The sequence below is a fragment of the Setaria italica genome, chromosome II (genome assembly GCF_000263155.2).
Source record: "Setaria italica strain Yugu1 chromosome II, Setaria_italica_v2.0, whole genome shotgun sequence".
Classification (NCBI taxonomy): domain Eukaryota; kingdom Viridiplantae; phylum Streptophyta; class Magnoliopsida; order Poales; family Poaceae; genus Setaria; species Setaria italica.
The window spans coordinates 38844944-38863923 of record NC_028451.1 but is presented as its reverse complement, the minus strand read 5'-3'; the positions used below and the strand labels follow the sequence as shown (position 1 = coordinate 38863923).

The 18980-nt window shown below is 49.2% G+C and overlaps 3 protein-coding genes across 3 annotated transcripts; 1 reads left to right on the top strand and 2 right to left on the bottom strand.

Annotated features, from left to right (window-relative positions):
* The first annotated feature begins 742 nt into the window (after positions 1–742).
* On the top strand, positions 743–2209 carry LOC101779022 (pentatricopeptide repeat-containing protein At3g46790, chloroplastic-like). The gene has a single exon (XM_004959576.1). The coding sequence runs from the start codon at positions 743–745 to the stop codon at positions 2207–2209; it is 1467 nt and encodes a 488-aa protein (XP_004959633.1).
* A 76-nt stretch (positions 2210–2285) lies between these two features.
* Positions 2286–9409, bottom strand: LOC101759004 (phospholipase D delta). The gene is made up of 10 exons (XM_004957462.4): positions 8146–9409; positions 7640–7756; positions 6528–6722; positions 5959–6231; positions 5807–5875; positions 5482–5629; positions 5070–5218; positions 4142–4312; positions 3048–3245; positions 2286–2862 (listed from the first exon to the last, which is right to left on the bottom strand). The coding sequence occupies exons 1-10, from the start codon at positions 9115–9117 to the stop codon at positions 2569–2571; spliced, it is 2586 nt and encodes an 861-aa protein (XP_004957519.1). The 5' UTR covers positions 9118–9409; the 3' UTR covers positions 2286–2568.
* Positions 9410–16161: 6752 nt separating this feature from the next.
* LOC101758595 (uncharacterized protein At1g76070) lies at positions 16162–17466 on the bottom strand. The gene has a single exon (XM_004957461.3). It carries the CDS (start codon positions 17229–17231, stop codon positions 16458–16460), a length of 774 nt encoding a protein of 257 aa, XP_004957518.1. The 5' UTR covers positions 17232–17466; the 3' UTR covers positions 16162–16457.
* Between the last annotated feature and the right edge of the window lie 1514 nt (positions 17467–18980).

The window sequence follows — 18980 nt, the reverse complement described above, 5'->3', positions numbered from 1 at the left end:
AAAACTGAGCTTTCCAGCTTTCCATATAGATTCAGTTTTTCTAGACTTCCAACTTTCTAAAAGCTGCACAAGAAGTTCGTTGTTTATTTCAGTTTCTGACTTCTCATGCTGAAAAGCTGTCAGGAAACTCAAACAAACATGCTCTTAGCGTTAGTGGCCAGGTTGCACACTCACGACATCTCTAGCAGGGAGCAGCACAAGCGAAAGCAACCGCTAGTCCTGATGAAGCCACAAGCAAGGTTGCAATATCTCAAAGTCTGGATGGTTTTTCTTCAGGCCTGAATTGTATTAATTTTCTTTCTCTTTTGATGGATGTTGTAAATTCCATTTTACTTGCAAGAGGGGAGATGCATTGCCTCCGTTCCCCCCCCCCCCCAAAACCCCCCTTTATTTCTTTTTAGAAACAGGAGTTGTGAAAAGATTGGTGAACATCAATCGATGTTTTTTTGGTACCTTAATTTCTTTTAAAGTAATTTTATTTACCAAACCTCTTGTCTCAGTGGTAACGGTAAACACAGGCAACTCAACAGCAAACACAGTCTGCTCCTTCCAAGTTCCAACTACACAAGCATGCACGACCTCAGTGTTTCAACCAAACGGTGCTATGGAATAATCTTGAGCTGCCTGAACCAGGCAAAGTGTCAGTGAATTAGAAGCAGCTCAGGTAACCCAGGCAACTAAACTCGGAGTGTGCTTGCCGTGGTTCACGGTGCTTGCCAAAGGCTGCCGCGAGGCTGCAGTCATGCAGATGCAGAGACGCTACTCCACCACCATGGTAGTCGCCTGCAAGCGACGGCCACGCCCGCGTCCCAGCGATTCGTACGACCACGTGTCACTCCTGCAGTCTCACCCAGACGCCAGACGCCTCGCGCAAATCCACTCCCACGTCGTCACCTCCGGCCTGGAGCGCGCCGCTTCGTGGCCGCCGGCCTCGTCGCGCGCTACGCCGCGCTGGGCGGCGCTGGCGTGGCGGTCGCGCGCCAGGTGTTCGACCGCGCGCCCCACAGGGACGCCTTCCTCTGGAACGTCATGCTCCAGGGCTACGCGCGGGCCGGACCGCCACACGCGCGACAGGCCGTCGCGCTGGTCGCGCGCATGCGCGCGAGCACCGGGGCGCCCGCGGCCGCTGGGGACGTGCACGTTCGTCGTCAAGGCGTGCGCCGCCGCTGGGGACGACGACGACGACGCCGGGCGCGCCGGCCGGGCCGTGCACGCGCTCGCGGTCGGAGCCGGGTTCGACCTCGACGCCTTCGTGGCCAACGCGCTCGTCGCGTTCTACGCCAGGCTCGGCGACGTGGCGGCAGCGAGGAAGGTGTTCGACGTGGCCGCCGCGAAGGACGTCGTGAGCTGGAACTCGATGATCGCCGGGTACGCCCAGAACGGGCGCTCGGACGAGGCGGTCGCGCTGCTCCGTTCCATGGCGCGGCGCGGCGCGACGTGCCGGCCAGACCTCGTCACCTTAGTCGCCGTGCTCCCGGCCTGCGCGGCGTCGGCGGCCGTCCGCGAAGGCCTGTGGGCGCATTCGTACGCCGTAAAGAATGCCTTTCGCGTGGACGACGGTGCGTTGGCAAGCGGGCTCATTGCCATGTACGCCGCGTGCGGCCGGCTTGACACCGCCCGGGCCGTCTTCGACCGCGCGCCGTGCCGGAGCCAAGCCGTGTACAGCTCAATGATCCAGGCTTACGGGAGCCACGGCCACGGCGTCGAGGCACTGGACCTGTTCCACCTTATGCTGGCAAACGGCGTCACCCCCGACGGCGTCTGCTTCGTGTCCGTGCTCTCGGCTTGCGCGCACGGCGGGCTGGTCGACGACGGGCTCAGGGTCTTCGACACGATGGGAGACCACGGCGTGGAGAAGCGGCAGGTGCACTACGCCTGCGTGGTCGACCAGCTCGGCCGCGCCGGGCAGCTGACCCAGGCGCTCGGGGTCGTCGAGTCCATGCCGTTTCAGCCGGGGAAAGACGTCTGGGGCGCGCTGCTCGGCGCTTGCCGGCTGCACGACGACATGGAGCTTGCGGAGCGTGCGGCGGAGCGCCTGCTCGTCCTCGACCCAGGGAACGCTGGCCGGTACGCTGCGTTGGCTCAGATGTACGACGACGCCGGGAGGTGGGACGACGCGTCGAGGGTGAGGAGATTGATGCGGGATCGAGGGGCAAACAAGCCACTTGCAAGCAGTATTGTTGAGGGACACATGGACGCAGTATTCTAACGGAGGCTACTTCCGTCATGGTGACCATGCAGAGTGCAGAGTAGACGATCGAACAGAAACAGGGTAAACACTAGGCTTGGACAAAATGTTCAAAAAGCGTGGTATTATCCAATGAAAATGGAAGCTCTGTCAAGGATCCTATCATATGATTCATTTACAGACGCTGGGAGAACTTACAGAAACACAACTCTACAAACACCAACACCATTAACACTTGAGCTTTCCCTGCGCCAACTATGGATGATTGCAGATATGGTACAAATTCTGCGACAATCCCGCCAAATTTAGACAATTACAAAGTTCACAAGTGGATATGATCAAGCTTCAACTCTGAAAAAGGTCAACTTTTTAATGTAAATCTACATGGTCAGCGAATCAGGAAGTGAAGTTGGAGCTCCGAGAATCTTGCCGCCAACATCAGGAAAGTTTTCTTGGTCTGGAAGCGGGCCGATCTTACCATCATCCTCCACATTGACTGGGTACTTGAGGAGGTGCCCTTGTAATGTTCTAATTTCTTCGGCTGTAAACCTTTGCCAGTTCTCTACAGCTATTTGATTCACAAACCTTACACAATCCAAACTTGAAGGATCCTTGAAGCGATCATCAACCATTCCAAGGTGCTCTGCCCAGAGAGATGTTCTGTATCCATATACCTGAAGGGAAAAATGATACGTGGGTGTGGGTAAAGGAAAATGGTATGTAGTAGTTGTACAACAGCATTATTTTCAAGTGTGGGGTTACAGAATCTCGTGACTAAATAAGTTACTAGCCACTCAGCAATATTGCAGAAAGCAATTTGGTTGAAAGAAGATGTGATCTTGAGAGCCAAGCCACAAACCTGGCCGTGAGGATGTCTATTCTTTGTAGACCATGCGTGATGAGGCTGGTATGCCCCCATTGCAATTTCAGTATCTCTAGAACCGGCCAGGGATCTCTGGTTGATGTTTGCTGAACCCAGAATGACGTACTCATCATCCACAATCATCCCTTTGGCATGAACGTAGATCATGAACCGTCGATATTTTGTAGCTAAGGCCTGTAGATTTCAAAAGCAGAAGAAATATTAAAAATAAAAATGTGACTGATTATTAAATGATTAAGAAGAAAAATGAATAGAAGCAGGCTCAGCCGCTCAGAACAATCTGGCACATCGAGTATGTTTGCCAATTCTTTACAGCCATACATGAGCAGACAACAAGAGGGCTTTAGAATGACAAGAGCCCAGTATCACATTTTAAAATAAAGTAAACAGTGAAAATGTATAAAACTGAGGAGATTTCATTTGCATTAACATCAAGTCATTCCTGGCATCATAAAGTACAGCAATCAAGGCCAGAATCAACGCAAATGGTAAACCAATACAGCACACAAAAACAATACTCTCAGACATCTGACATACAGAACAACGAGCATGCTCAACGAAGTAGAGCCTACTATAACATCAGTAAGTAAATCAACGCAAATGGTAAACCAATACAGCACACAAAAACAATACTCTCAGACATCTGACATACAGAACAACGAGCATGCTCAACGAAGTAGAGCCTACTATAACATCAGTAAGTAAATCAACTTTCCAAGCCAACAAAGTACTGATGCACCCATTCTCGCCAAAAGACAGCATTTATCCATCCTATTTGGGGAAACTTCTCCATATGAACTTACGCCATTTTAAGGAGTAAAAACTAATCCTATTAATATGTACATGAGTATATGGTGGAAACATGAAAAGCAATTGAATAAATTTTTGTAGCGAGTAATATCCTATTTGGGGAAACTTCTCCATATGAGCTTACACCATTTAAGGAGTAAAAACTAATCCTACATTGAGTATATGATGGAAACATGAAAAGCAATTGGATAAATTTTTGTAGCGAGTCACTTTGACATTTTTTCATTAGAAGAATGAGAAAAAATGCAATAATAGATTACCGCTGCACTTTTATCTGTAGACTTCTCTGATTCCGGGCTGCCGTTTGATGATGGTTCTTCCCGGTTTCCAAGACAAAAGAAGTTCAAGTAATCTTGAGGGTGCATATCCTTAATGTCCATGGCCTTGAGTTCATCTGCAATTATTTTATACATCATCTCCATTGTCTGGGCCTGTAAGATGAAGACAAATCATGAACATAGTTAGTTGCTAAATCCCAATTTCTATAATGCTGTGTCATACGCTCTTTTTAAAAAAAGGCAAAGGACTTGTTTTAATTCTTAAGGAAGCTGCCATACTTCGCAAATGTTTTTTTGTCGAACAATGCAAGAGAGCTGGATGCCATTTCATTAAGAAAAAAGAAGTCCAAAGGGTGAGGCTACAACAACCTTTCCCAAACACATCCCACACACACCCGAGGAGTTTAGGTTCACACCTGCACCAATCTACAACCAACAACAGCGACCAAAAAAACCTAAGACCACTAAAGGGCCAAGGCCAGCGACCTGACAAGGAGCTCATGCAACGCAGAGGCCCTTGCCATACACAACAAGTTGCTCTTGATAACCACATATTGCAGATACTTAGCAAATGTGACTGTAGACCTACTCGCTATTCTGTAAATGTACAATGTTTGCATAAGTATGAATAGATTTTAATGAATCAAGAGCAAAGATTTTTTTTCCTAGTGTAATACAACCGAGTCTCAATTTTTATATCGACCAGTGTGAAATTAAATAAACTTTATCCTCAAGGTTAGAAAGCTATGATGGTACAGTTACAAATATAATCCTCAAAATTTCACTAAACTAATACTTGCCTTACACAACACGGAACATGGAAAGTTTGTAATGAGGCAAGAAAGAGCTCAGAAGAACTCACAACCTTTTAAGTCGTTTAGCCAAATTGGTACCATCAATAGGAATTTACCTGAAAGAAAAGGATTTCTTGCACAGATGCTGCAGTAGGGACTCCTTCAGGCCACATTGGTATCACTACATACACTGCAAAGCGTTCTCCTGCTCTAATCTTACTTGCAATTTTGAGGGCCAATTCTATTGGTATCAGATTATCAGCACCTGCCACATAAATATCATGTAGCATCATTAAACATTAACAGTTAAATAAAGCAACTGTAGCATAAAGAACAACGGTAAATAAGGAACAAAGAGAATGCGACCTACCTAAAACAGAATTTAAAAAAAATAATAAGATTAACCTACATTCTGTCTGTTTTCCTCCCACTTTTCACAGTAGAAAATATACGTATAAGCATATAACTACAGTGTCACTACACGTCAATGGAAAGCTGACAGAATGAAAACAAAGAAAAACGTCAAACCTGAATTCACATAGGATGGCCAAGCATATGAAGAACCAAGAAAGTATTGGTTCTCGATATAAATAAAATGCTGTGCAGATCTGATTGCCCGGACATATGCAGTGTGGATGCTCTTATCAATTACCAGGTTCTTACGGCACACAAGATTCTGCAGAGGCATTGAGTAGTTAGTACCAGTAACAGTTTTAAAACAGTACACAAGTGAAAGGGGCAAAAGCAACACCAACATTAAAAGAGCTAAAACTTTATTGAACATTCCCAATGAGGCAATGAGTATATTCTCCATCATCACTACAGAAGACAGACTATAGAGATGTTGACTAACCAGCTTTGATGCCTCTTTGCAATCACTAGGAAATCCTTTTAAAGAACCAGAATCGATTGACCGGAATACCTGAAGAGTTAAAAATACATTAACCACTCCATAAAAGTTCAAGATTATTTTGACAGTAGAACTTAAAAAGGCACCACGACAACCTGAACATGCCAATTTTCACGATCTTCTTCTTTTGAAACCCACAAACTAGGATGATCATTTGGAACATTACGTGAAGGGCTTAGTATCCATGAGATACGCTCCAGCTTAATTAAAGCATCATCTTTCCAATGAGATACTCTTCTAAAACGGTCACGCCATTTTGTTGCCTTTCGCCACCGCTGTTCAAAATTTGTCAAGACATCGTATGCAGCAGGACCATCAATCCTGCAATGTAAATCATGCCATGGTTGTCTAGGTCCTTTTGCACCTGCCTGCATCAGGTGAATACATATGATTATAAGAAGCATCGAAAGCTTGACGCAGCAGGAATGAGCCACGAGGGGGCCAACTAGTAACATTTTTGCAATGCATGGACAAAAAGTAACCTCCCAACCAATTGAACATAGCAAATAAATGTGTACACAAGAGTGTACATGGCGCATGAGGGGGGTTATGCCCCCCCCTTGTCGCCCTACTAGATCCGAGCCTGTGCTGAGGAGCTTCATTCGCAGGCTCCATTATTTGAGAGGCATAGAAAGTTAGAACATGCTAGCACAAAAGAACTCACCGAAAATGTAGGGTTATGATAATCATTATGAAATACTGTGTCAAGATCTTTGAAAAGCCTGTGTTCGGGTGTGTCATAGCGGCCATCACAAAGATCTAGGCCCCCGATGAAAGCTGTAACCTTCCGCTTGTTTCCCCATGCTTGTGTATCAACAAGCACGCATTTTTGATGGTGTGTAAACAAAGTCCCAACAACCTGCCAGCTACAAATTCAATATTATCAAGTGCATCCAAATATTATATTATTTAGCACAGAATATAATAAAACAATTATTCAAGAAAGTTTTTTCCCCCCAATTGTTGCAGTCCTGTTCTCCTTAGTTGACCCATCCCCATAATAAAAGGTACCTATGCTGTTATGGACTGCCTGCCAACAGGTACTGCCAGTCAGTTATGGTTTGAGGATCCATTTGTACGAAATTGAATTATGGTTTCCACAAGAAGAGTGAATTGAAGAAGAAATGGATGACTTATGGGCTATGTGGCAAATTATTTTTTTTTATCCTTTCCCACAACGCAACACACTAAATTGTAACTTTTGTATCAACATAGCATCCTTTTAAAAAACATTTACATTCCTTTGAGACATCTGCCCCAACACTGCTATGCTATGCCAAGTTTCAGTCAAAGAAGAGATCAGGCAATGTTTCTTCAGTACCTTGTGAGCAACAGACACATTACTATATGGGTAAATGTTAATTTTCCTATTCAGCATATCTCTCGTATTGAGCCTATGATGAAGTAGGAACCAGAGGGGAAAAAAAAAGAAGACTCTTTTAGCAAGAATCATTCCATAACCCTCTTAACTCACTTTGATCCATCAAGAGCCAGTACATACTCACTGATTACTGTGCAAAGTATATCCGAGTACGGTAGTGTCAACCGAATAATCTCCCCCATCAAGTAGCTACAGTTGCTTAAATGCCGTCTCTCAGAAAGGCAGGCTAAAAGATCAGCAATGTCATTTGCATTTTTACTATTTGATTCGTTTGGTACCTTTCTTGAGGTAATGCCAAGGGGGCAACCCCCCCCCCTCCCGGCGCGCGCCGGGCCCCTCCCAAGTTTTTCTTTTAATATAAAAACACGAACCATAAATTCTTGCCCAAAACTTGCCTGCTGTTTGAAAATGCTCAGCTTATTGCTAGCATATCGAGGAGAAAGAACACAGATGACTGAGGAATGCTTGAAAAACTTTCGAGTATCCTCATCATGAGTTGCCATAACTCCACCCTGCACAAGCATAGGAAGGTTTTTCATAGATACTTCATACTACCACAGAGAACGATTTGTAATAGGAAGGAATAGCATGTTTCAATAGATTCAGAACACGCAGCTTAGATTTGCATTTGTCTAAAATGCATGATCGAAGTTTATGGCAAATTGAAAGCAGAGAATGGATGAAAGCTAAATGTCCACGTATTGAACAGAGTGTTTTCACATTCTGAGCAGGCAATTATTTGTGATAAACATGTTCAACTTGGCCCCATGTATGGATTCACTGGAGCGCACCAATTACTAGCCAATGAGTCAACATCACATACACGACTTCCATGCCAATGAGTCAACATCACATAAACTGGAAGTAAAAATATGTCGAAAGCCAGATTATGGAACCTCACCGTCTTGAATAAAAACTTGTCATGCGAAGTTTTGTCATCCCACACGAGCAGGCACACTCTGACGCCCTCCTGCGACTTGAACTTGAGCAGCTCTCCAAGGGTAAGGTCGCCACCCTCAGGCAATGGCCGCGACGGCGACCGCTCACGCACAAGCCGCACCTTGTCATACACCGACCAGCCGACGATGTATATCATGTGGTGTGCCTCTAGGATGGCGTGGCAGATGTCCTCCCAGCACGCGTTGTGCTCGAACATCTTGCCGTCCTCGAGCTCAATCTCCGGCAGGTCCCCTTCCCTGACGTGCGCGTCCTGGTACAGCGTCACCTGACCGCCGTGGCGGAGCGGGAAGTAGGAGTCCTTGATGCCCTTGCGCTCGGGGTCGCCGGGGATGCCGCGCCGGTAAGCCGGGTTCTCGGCGATGGGCTGGAACCGGAAGCGGAGGCACAGCGCGGTGTCGGGCTTGTACGGCTTACCGTTGGTGCCGATGATGGGGTACCAGTCCTCGACCTCCTCGCCGCTGGCGACGATGTCGGCTGGGACGGTGACGGTGCCGATGAGCTGCGCGCCGAAGGTGTCGTTGTCCTTGACCTGGAACTCGAGCGCGGCGGCGCGGTGCGCGAGCGGCACGGCGAAGCGCTCCTCCCAGACGGGGTCCTGGTTGTTGGGAATGACGGCGGTGCGCGCCACCACGGCGCCGGAGACGGAGAGCGTGACGTAGGGGTCGCTGGTGATGATCTTCCGGTGGTGGTGGTGGCGGCCGCCGGAGCCGCCGCGGGGGACGGCGGCGGCGGGTGGGTGCTTGGGCCCGCAGGAGGTGGGCGGTCGGCAGGCGGCGAAGCACCGGCGGACCTGCTCGGAGAAGAGGTCCATGTTGGGCAGCAGGCGCGCCTCTTTGATCCAGAGGTCGAGGTCGCCGTGCAGGAGCACGGTCTTGGGCTTCGCCGGAGACTCGCCGCCGGCTGACGACGCCATCGCCGGCGACGGAGCCTCGCGGTCGAGGGGAGGCGGCAGCGGCGAGCGTCTAACCGACCAACCGGAGCCCTCCAATCCCAGAGGGCCGTCTTATACCGCAGGCCCCCGTGGCGGGGATTCCGGCGGGGCGGCCCGCAAAACGGCGGAGTTTGCGGGAGGAGGCGCCGCGGCGGCGACGCGGGGCGGGGGCTTGGGGTGGATCTCAGGATTTGGCAACTTAGCCTGAAATAGTATGCGGCTTTAAGTTTTCCCTCATCACTTTATTATCAGATGAACTCCAGTTTCCGTTACTCCCAGTGTCATCTCTCTAATTTCTTCAGACTCCGAGTAGTGAACTGCAAAGACACGGGAGGGTGAGGGTGCGTGGGCGCAGCGCAACGCAACGGTCGCCTGAATGGCCGAATGGGTAGCTAGCTAGCCCCTCCTGGCAGGTGGGGCACACGACGCGGGATCGCGTGCCGGGGCCTACTGCCATAGGCGTGCGGATGTGGCTTGCTTTAGGCCGTGTTTTGTTGGGGAATTTGGGAGGTGCCAAATTACTGTTACAGCACTGTAGCACACTGTAGCGTTTCGTTTGTATTTGTGAATTATTGTCCAAATATTGACTAATTAGGCTTAAAAGATTCGTCTCGCAAAGTACAACAAAACTGTGCAATTAGTTTTTAATTTCATCTACATTTAGTACTCCATGCATGTACCGCAAGTTTGATGTGATGGGGAATCTTCTTTTTACATAGTGTCAAAGTTGGAAGTTGGGAGTAACTAAACATGGCCTTATTCGCGGGAACCTGGAGGCCGGGAGGGGGTCGGGGATATGCAGCGCGTGAGGCCAGGATCACGTGGCAGTGGCACCCCCTGTGATCTCGAAGCGGACGAGGACGAGAAGCCAGCCCACGCCGTCGCGTCCGCCGCGGTCGGCGCGGTGGGCGGCGGGCACTGGGCCACGTCGTGGGGCGCGGTGGCGTGTTCCCGCGGGCAGCGGAACTCAGCGGGGGAGGTGTGGGAGGTCAAACGGTGCGTGCGTGCGCGCGCGTCAGGTGAGGTGGCTTGAGCTGGAGGTGGACGCGCGGCGTGGCATGCATGTCCCATGTCCGCGCTCCGCTTGGATTTGGCCTTCGGCCTCGGCTTCGGGAGTGTCCCGCGCTGTCCGTTCCCCCGGATCACAAAGCCAACTTGGCCAGTTCGTACAGAAGACGGTAAAGAAAGGTTTCAGTTTCACTCACGGCAGCCGCCGATTTGCCATTTCGGGTGTAGCTCTGGTGTCCTTTCGATCCAACCAACAACCGCTTTCAGAACGAGAGCATGGAAAACCATCTGGCTGCTGTCGCTCCCTTTATATCCGACGAGTATCTTCCCCCAACTGGCAACTTTTGGCCCCAAACTGGCTCCTGCAGTGCGCCCAACTGGCAACTTTTGGCCCCAAACTGGCTCCTGCAGTGCGCCATCAGTCAGGTAGTGTGAGGCTGTGAGCTGAGGGGAGAGGTTTCCCGTTCTTCCGTTCCGGTGCTCGCTCCAAATGCAGCCTTTTTGGTGAAAGGAGCAAAGTGTTACTTTTGCGAATTGATCCCCATGGATTGCTTTGAATTGCCACAGGCACAACCTCATAGGTGCTGTAAAAAGTAAGTGGGGTCTTCCTCTATCCTCTTGCAAATTGAGTAGAAAGGTGATCACGAGATCCATGAAAGTGATGTCAAGCCTAACGGCAATGAGGCATCAACACGACAGCACCAGCGGGCACGGAGACTGAATGCAGTGACGCCACGTTGACATAAGCAATCAGATCATATCACAACCTCGTCTCTCCGAGAACGGAGAACCACTTGCATCCACATGGTTTTCCCCCCTGCAGATCTGGCACATGGCCTCGAACTCCCTGTACGCGTGTGACTGAGCAGGTGTACCGTACGATCGATCCCGCGTACTTCTCGAGTTCTCGTAACGCTTGGCCATCAGCAAGACACGACGCTCTTTTTCTTTCTTTCCCAACTATTTTGTGATGACGCGACCGGCTGCGGCTGCAAGGAACTCAATATGAAAAAGTTTACTGGTACTTCAATCTCGTGGCTTTCCTTCTACGCGCCACGTACCATAATGACACAACTAAACAGCAACGTTTGGTCACTGCAATTGACCAGCGACTTTGATGTGGCCTGGGGCCCTGGACTGGACCTAAATACTTTTGTGCGTTTCCTTTTTGTTCAAGGTGCTGCGCTGAAGCATCTTTTTCATGGCCAACGAAATTGCCACTCAGCTCGATGGATAATCAGTGCTTGCTTGAATTAAGAAGAACAATTAGGCCAGCAGCATCCTTTTTCATGGGCCAGGGGAAAAATCATCATTCTGATATCCCTCTGCGCTTGCTTGAATTAAGGGGATGTTTGGATGCGAGGTGCTAAACTTTAGCAGAATCACATCGGATGTTCGATGCTAATTAGGAGGATTAAATATGAGCTAATTACAAAACTAATTGCATAGATGGAGTCTAATTCACGAGACGAATCTATTAAGCCTAATTAATTCATCATTAGCAATGGTTACTGTAGCACCACATTGTCAAATCATGGACTAATTAGGCTTAATAGATTCGTCTCGCGAATTAGACTTCATCTGTGCAATTAGTTTTATTATTAGAATATATTTAATACTTCTAATTAGTATCAAACATCCGATGTGACAGGTGCTAAAGTTTAGCATGGGGTATCAAACACCCCTAGGAAAGAAACGATTAGGCCAGCAGCATCCTTTCTCTTGGCCCAGCAGGGGAAAAATGACATCATTCTGAAATTCCTCTGCGCTTGCTTAGACTAAGAGTGGCATATATCCTTCTGGCACTACAACACTGACGGAATTTGATGGCATTGCATAAACTAAGACGGCACCTGGCCTAATTGCCGTGATCCATAATCGCCGCCCAGCTTTCTGAACCACTTGTGATAATGTAGGAGTGCCGTGTTACACAATTCTGGGACGCTTGACCTGATGTGTTACAGTTTGCTTTTGATGCTTGCTGCAGCGTGATCTGGTCAGGTTAGGTGCTATGTGCTACTGTAGCTCTCAAAGAAAGCTGCGATCGATGGCGAACCCAGCTGTGGTGTTGTCAAAAGCAAGGATCCTTTTCGCCATCGCTGACCGGTGAGCGTGGACTAATTTTTAGTTCAGATCACATGGTAGGTTTGATACTAATTAGAAGAATTAAATGTAAATTAATTATAAAATTAATTGTATAAATCGTGGCTAATTCGCGAGATGAATCTATTAAATCTAATTAATCTAAGATTAGCACATATTTACTGTAGCATCACATGATCAAATCATGGACCAATTAGGCTTAATAGATTCGTCTCACGAATTAGTCTTCATTTATGAAATTGATTTTCTAATTAACTTATATTTAATACTTCTAATTAGTACCCAGAATGATGTGATATAACTGTCTCCAAACGGCGCTCAGCGCGGCGGCGTTCTTTTCTTTTCTTTTCTTATCATCGTCGCGACACCAAACAATGGGCTGGCCCCGGACCCAGGCTTGTGAGATCTGAGATCCCGGAGCAGGCCGGCATGCTGGTGGAGCAATGAGAGCTCAGAGCTAGTAGATGTGCATTTCTCTGACTTCTCGCTGGAATCAGTAATCATTGCGCTAGCATCTCCCTGTCGCCCTCGCCACGATCTTCACGCTTCTCTGTTCTCTAGTGCTGGGCATCCAGGGGATTCTGTACGTGTGTTCGTGGCTAATCTGTCTCAGACGTTCAGATATTTCCTTTCCATCCATCCATTGCTCCTTCTACTAGACGCCAATCCAGCTCGTGAACCTCGAGGGGTTTCGTTTCGTTTGCACTCGGAATCAGCGTCCTTTGTTTCGTAGACCTTAGCCCAAAGTCCCAACTTTGACACTATGCAAAAAGAAGATTCCCATCACATCAAATTTACGGTACAGGCATGGAGTACTGAATATAGACAAAATTAAAAACTAATTGCACAGTTTGATTGTACTTTGCGAGACGAATCTTTTAAGCCTAATTAGTCAATATTTGGATAATAATTCACAAATACAAACGAAACGCTACAGTATGTTACAGTACTGGCACAGTGATTTCGATTGTCCAAAATCGGACAACTAAACAGGACCATAGTTATTTCCGCCCGTTGCTTGATGGCGCGCCTCCAAACAGAGGCATTGACCGAGCGAAATCAATATTTTAATCAATGGATAGAGTAAAACCATCGCGGCTAGCTCCGGTGAAAAAGCTAATCTCACACACCTCCTGATTTCTCCTCTCTCATTACGCGAGATTCGAGGTGTTCTCTTAAGCTAATTTACTTTTCTTTCTCTTTCCCGCTAGGAGACGCCCTGCGCGGCATTCATCCGGCAAGGACTAGTGCCTGTCGGATATCGACCTCGTTGTCGAGTGAATAGCGACTGGTTTCGGGGATCGGCCTGCAACGTCGGACGCCCCATCACGTCGCAGCGCTCACGATTCATGAGTAAGCCAGCCTAGCTCGTTGTGATAAGAGTAAAAGGTTCGAGTCATCCAGAACACTCACTGCTGCTCACTCTAGAATCGACCAAAGCCTATAGAAACGGCCGTGGAAAGCTGGGATCATTGGTGGCGACTGGCGAAACTGTGGATATCACGTTGTAGCACTTACGACTCACGAGTAGGTCCGCCTAGCTCCTATTTGTGATGAGAGTGAAAGGCACAAATCATCCATAACACTCACTGTTGCTCACTCTAGAACCGACCAAAGCCTATAGAAACGGTCGTGGAAAGATGGGATCATTGGTGGCAACTGGCGAAACGGTGGGTATCACGTCGTAGCACTCACGACTCACAAGTAGGCCCGCCTAGCTCATGTTGTGATGAGAGTGAAAGTCCCAAGTCATCCAAAACACTCACTACTGCTCACTCTAGAACCGGTCAAAACCTATAGAAACGGTCATGGAAAGATGGGATGATTGGTGGCGACTGGTGAAACTGTGGGTATCACGTCGTAGCGCTCACAACTCACAAGTAGGCCCGCCTAGCTCCTGTTGCGATGAGAGTGAAAGGCCCAAGTCATCCAAAACACTCACTGCTGCTCACTCTAGAACCGCCCAAAGGCTATAGAAACGGCCGTGAAAAGATGGGATCATTGGTGGCGACTGGCGAAACTGTGGGTATTACGTCACAGTGCTCGCAACTCACGATTAGGCCTGCCTAGCTCCTATTGTGATGAGAGTGAAAGGTCCAAGTCATCCAAAACACTCATTGCTGCTCACTCTAGAACCGGCCAAAGCCTATAGAAACAGCCGTGGAAAGATGGGATCATTGGTGGCGACTGGCGAAACTGTGGGTATCACGTCGCAGCGCTCACGACTCACGAGTAGACCTGCCTAGTTCCTGTTGTGATGAGAGTGAAAGGCCCAAGTCATCCAAAACACTCACTTTTGCTCACTCTAGAACCAGTCAAAGCCTATAAAAATGGTCATGGAAAGATGGGATCATTGGTGGTAACTGGAGAAACTGTGGGTATCACGTCGAAGCGCTCACGACTCACGAGTAGGCCCGCCTAGCTCCTGTTTGTGATTGAGTGAAAGGTCCAAGTCATCTAGAACACTCATTGTTGCTCACTCTAGAACCGGTCAAAGCCTATAGAAACGGCTGTGGAAAGATGGGATCATTGATGGCGACCGGCGAAACTGTGGGTGGAATTTTGCAGGACAGAGTTTGTGTTGCGAAATGCCTCCAGGGTCCCTCTCGATCGTCTGTAGGACTTCCAGTTACAAAGACGGTTTGATTTGTGCGGGAAAGAAGCACGTGAAAAGCTTTATTTCGAGGAAAAAACAGCTAATTAAGCTAGCACAAAGAAAACATATAGAACCAAAGAACTTATTTAGCGGTAGCCTTCACCTAGCCATATGCTAGCAAACATAGTCATATTGCAATTGAACTTGCTGGTGAACATCCAGGGCCTTGTGCGTTTTTCTCAAGCAAAAAGAGCGTGGTGGTTGTGGACTTAGTAGGATTAGGTTTCTAGATGGGCTCAGGCTTCCGGCCCACGGTTTCTTGCTTCCCTTTAGCGGTGCTGGCCCACTGTCCGCGTCACATTTTATTATTTTTTCCTGTTACTTTGAGCATGCGTAGAACGTGTTAAATGCATGTGACGACTAGGCAAAGACAAGAGCCCCCTTTTCCCCCTCTCTTTGTTTGTCTTCTGCGGAGTCACCAGACACAAGTGATCTGTATTCTGCTTTTCTGTCCCCGTCTTTTTCAACATCTCCCCGATTTTCATGAGCATGCGTTCACAGCCACAATCTATGTGGAGAGGCATGGGCCATCAGTGTTACAGTTCGATTAAAATTCATTCTACGGGAAAAAAACTGTGCTGCTGAATTCTTGTGCGTATCTCGTGCTTAAAATCTTTACGAGTCATGGTAGTATGTTAATGTTACCAGCAATAGAATTGAAACCTCGATCTGAGATTCAGCATGAGTGCAACCTGGATTTTTCTTCTGCGTTTTTCAGATCGCATGAGTTGAACCAGTACTGCATATCAGTTATTGTACGTACGACCAGTCTTGGCTGACCTCCCCGGCTCCCCGTAGCTTTTTCAGCGCTACCTTGTGCTGACCGAGCTTCTCAAAACTCCACCCTGAATGATTCTAGAGAAAATGTGCAGAGACAATTAAACTTGTCAGAACCGCATGGGCGCGCGCATGTCATTTTAGAACAACTAACCGCCACCATTTTGACTGTTTCGGCGTTCACAAGGCCGATTATTCTCGTCTTCAACGCAACGAGTGGTAACAACAGGCGGATATATGCAGGATTATGTGGCTGAACTTTATTCGTCTGTCTAGACTATTTATGCACAACCATCCTTGTATGAAACCGCGACCATAATGCATAGTACAGTTATTGGCAAGCGACATCTATCGAAAGCTGAACTGGTTTTGTTTTTTTTTTTAAAAAAAAATATGTGAAAATTATGATGCCCCAAACTAATCCTGGTTTCCAGCTTGGACGATTGTCCCCAATAAATTCGCTTCAGATTCACATAAAATTCTTGGACTCAAAACTTTCATGTTCATCACTTGGAGTATTCAGGATTCACAAAGCTCCAAGCTGACTGATCATCATGTGTAGAAGAGAAAGGAGAAAAATCGCTGAGACAAACGTTTTGTTTACAACTTTACATCCTTTCCAAGGACGTACGAGCACCACATTTACAAAATCAACTAAACTTGTATGATCATCATATAAGCGTGTATAGCTGTACAAACTAAAGAACAGAGGCAATGGCGCACAGAGATGAACATGCATGCTAGGAACATGGAGCACGCACGCTGGTGGGTCGCTAGCCTAATGAAGCTGGAGCGGAGTGGGAGGAGCCATGGGGCGCCGCCTCCACAGGTTCACCTCCTTCCTCGGCTCGGACGCCACCACCCCACCGCCGAGCGTCAGCGGCGCTGAGTACGCCACGAACCCCTCGTCCTCTTCCTCTTCGTCACTGTCACGGCTCCTCCTCTCCTCCTCCTCCCGCCAGTCGAAGTCCTGGAACGCCGCGCGACCGCTCGTGAACCGCTTCATCTGCCCGAGCCCCGCCGCCGCCGGCGCCGGGGCGGCCGCCGCCGGGAAGGCGCAGCTGGTCCCGTTACAGAACCCATCCTTCGACGACGAAGACGACCTGGACCGCGACCGCGACCTGCTGCGACGGAAGAAGGACATGCGCTTCACGAGCGAGCCCCTGGGCCTGCCGCAGGGCTTCGTCGTCGTCCCCTCCGCCGCCGGATGCCGCGGCGGCAGCGGGCAGGCGCCGCCGTTCTTGCCGCACGGGTTGACCTTCTTCTGGCGCCTGGAGCCGCTCCGCTTGATCTGGCCGATGCAGGACACCTTGGGCGAGGACGGCTCGGGCGTCCGGTACCCCGACCGCGGCTTCCTCCTGCTCCCGCCGCGGGCCTCCGGCGGGACGATGGAGACGATGGGCCCCGAGAAGGCGTTGCGGTGGTTGAAGGAGGACCTGCCGCGGGACGGGAAGGTGGAGGAGAAGGACGCGACGGTCGAACGGAAGAAGGAGGCCAGCCCGGCGCCTGTGAAGCTCCTGGACCTCGCGTGCTTCCTCTGCTTCTTCTCCATGGAAACGCTCCTCGCTTCCCTTGCTCGCGTCGCGCTCTTGCTAGATTCTTTGCCCCTGGACTTGGATCGATGCCTTTTGCGTCTGGATCAGTCTCAGCTGGCTGTGGCTGGTTGCTTCTCCTTGTCGATCTCGAGAGGAGCTGTATATATATATATACACACATACGGCTCGGGACCTCGCAAGGTTCGGTGACTAAATAAATCCTGACGGGGATCGGAGAGCTGCTGCTAATCGCGTGTGGCGCGGTCAAAGCCTCAAAGGGGAGACGGGGTAGGTTGGCGTTGGATCGCGCGCGCGAGCTGACGGTGGCGGGGTGGGCAAATAAATTTCGCGGTGAAACGGCCAGGCACACGGTGGGCGCTCGCCTGGCCAATCAGCGGCGCTCGTGACTCGTGAGCGTTGAAGCGGTTTTTCCGTGACCCTATTTGGAACGGTTTAAATTCAGCTTATGATCAAAATAAGCTGAAACTAGAAGCTAAATGATGTGCTTTTTTGCAACTTTTTTAGCCGTGTTTCTTCCCACTACCTCAATTTATATAAAACGTAGAAGCTGGTTCAAATCCACTTTTTAAATAAACACTATTTCAATATTTATATAGAGAAGCGATTCATCGAGCACGGTTGCAAGAGTGGCTATGACCCCTGCGGCGGACCTGGTTGCCGCGATCGAAATTCCGCGAGCGGCAGGGAGGAGGGCCTGGGCCCAGGAGTGCCGGACCCTGTCCGGGCTACCGTGTCGAGATCGCCGGTTAGGTGGCGCGGCCGCGGTTGGTGCGCTGCGGCGCGCGCGGCGGTTTCCTCCGCAACGCCGCGTGACGGGCGCCGGTGCGGGCGTGGGAGTGTGGTGTGGTGTGTGTGGGCTGGTGGCTCGTGGCTGGCGTGCCGACGCCTTGCTGGCGTGGAAGGTGGCACAGTGTATGACTACATGGTGTGATCGTCAGGTGCCTATTTTTCCATGTGTTTACATCAGCTAGCTACGAGGTTGGACGTGGTTAGCAGTGTGTAACAGGGCACACAGGCGAGTCGTTAAAAAATGACAAGGAAAAGCTATCCGCGACGATGTGAATGTGAGGAGGTTTGTTACCACTACTAACTTTTTACCGATTTCTTTAAGTAATAATGCCACATTTGAATTGACCGCATCATCTCATGATCCGTTCACCAAACATGGCACCTTGCCATCAGCGGAACACATTTTGCTGACGCTGCATGCGTAACGACGCAGTCCCAACTCCCACGTCAATATTCCCCGGTCCGATTTAACCTTTGAGAACGTACGTATATACATACGCCGTACCCCCTGAACAGTCCGTCATCATCTTGTTCTACTAGTCGTACGGAGTTATTTGTCAATTTTTTTTAATGGGATTGACCGTGAACTGATGAAGATCAAAAGGAGAATGAGCAAAGAGACGCAGCATCCATGACGAAGGGTCGAAGGCGATGGACGCGCAAATCCAAACCAGCACCCCCCCCCCCCCCCCCCCCCCGCGGGTTGTAAAAGGGTTGTTTCTGTTGCCTCTAGAGACTAGAAAAATCTACGCAGGCTTGTTTTTTTTCACAATTCGTGCGAGGGATAGTTTCGATTGCGGCAGCTGAGCCACATTACATGTGCGTGGAGGGCAGCCTTCTGTTTTTTTTATTAGGGGATAGAGCGAAAATCCGGTACGTTTTGCATGAAGAGATGTGTAATCCCCCACACTGCCGCGAGGCGACTCTTTAAGCGTATTTTGTCTCCCTTTTGTATT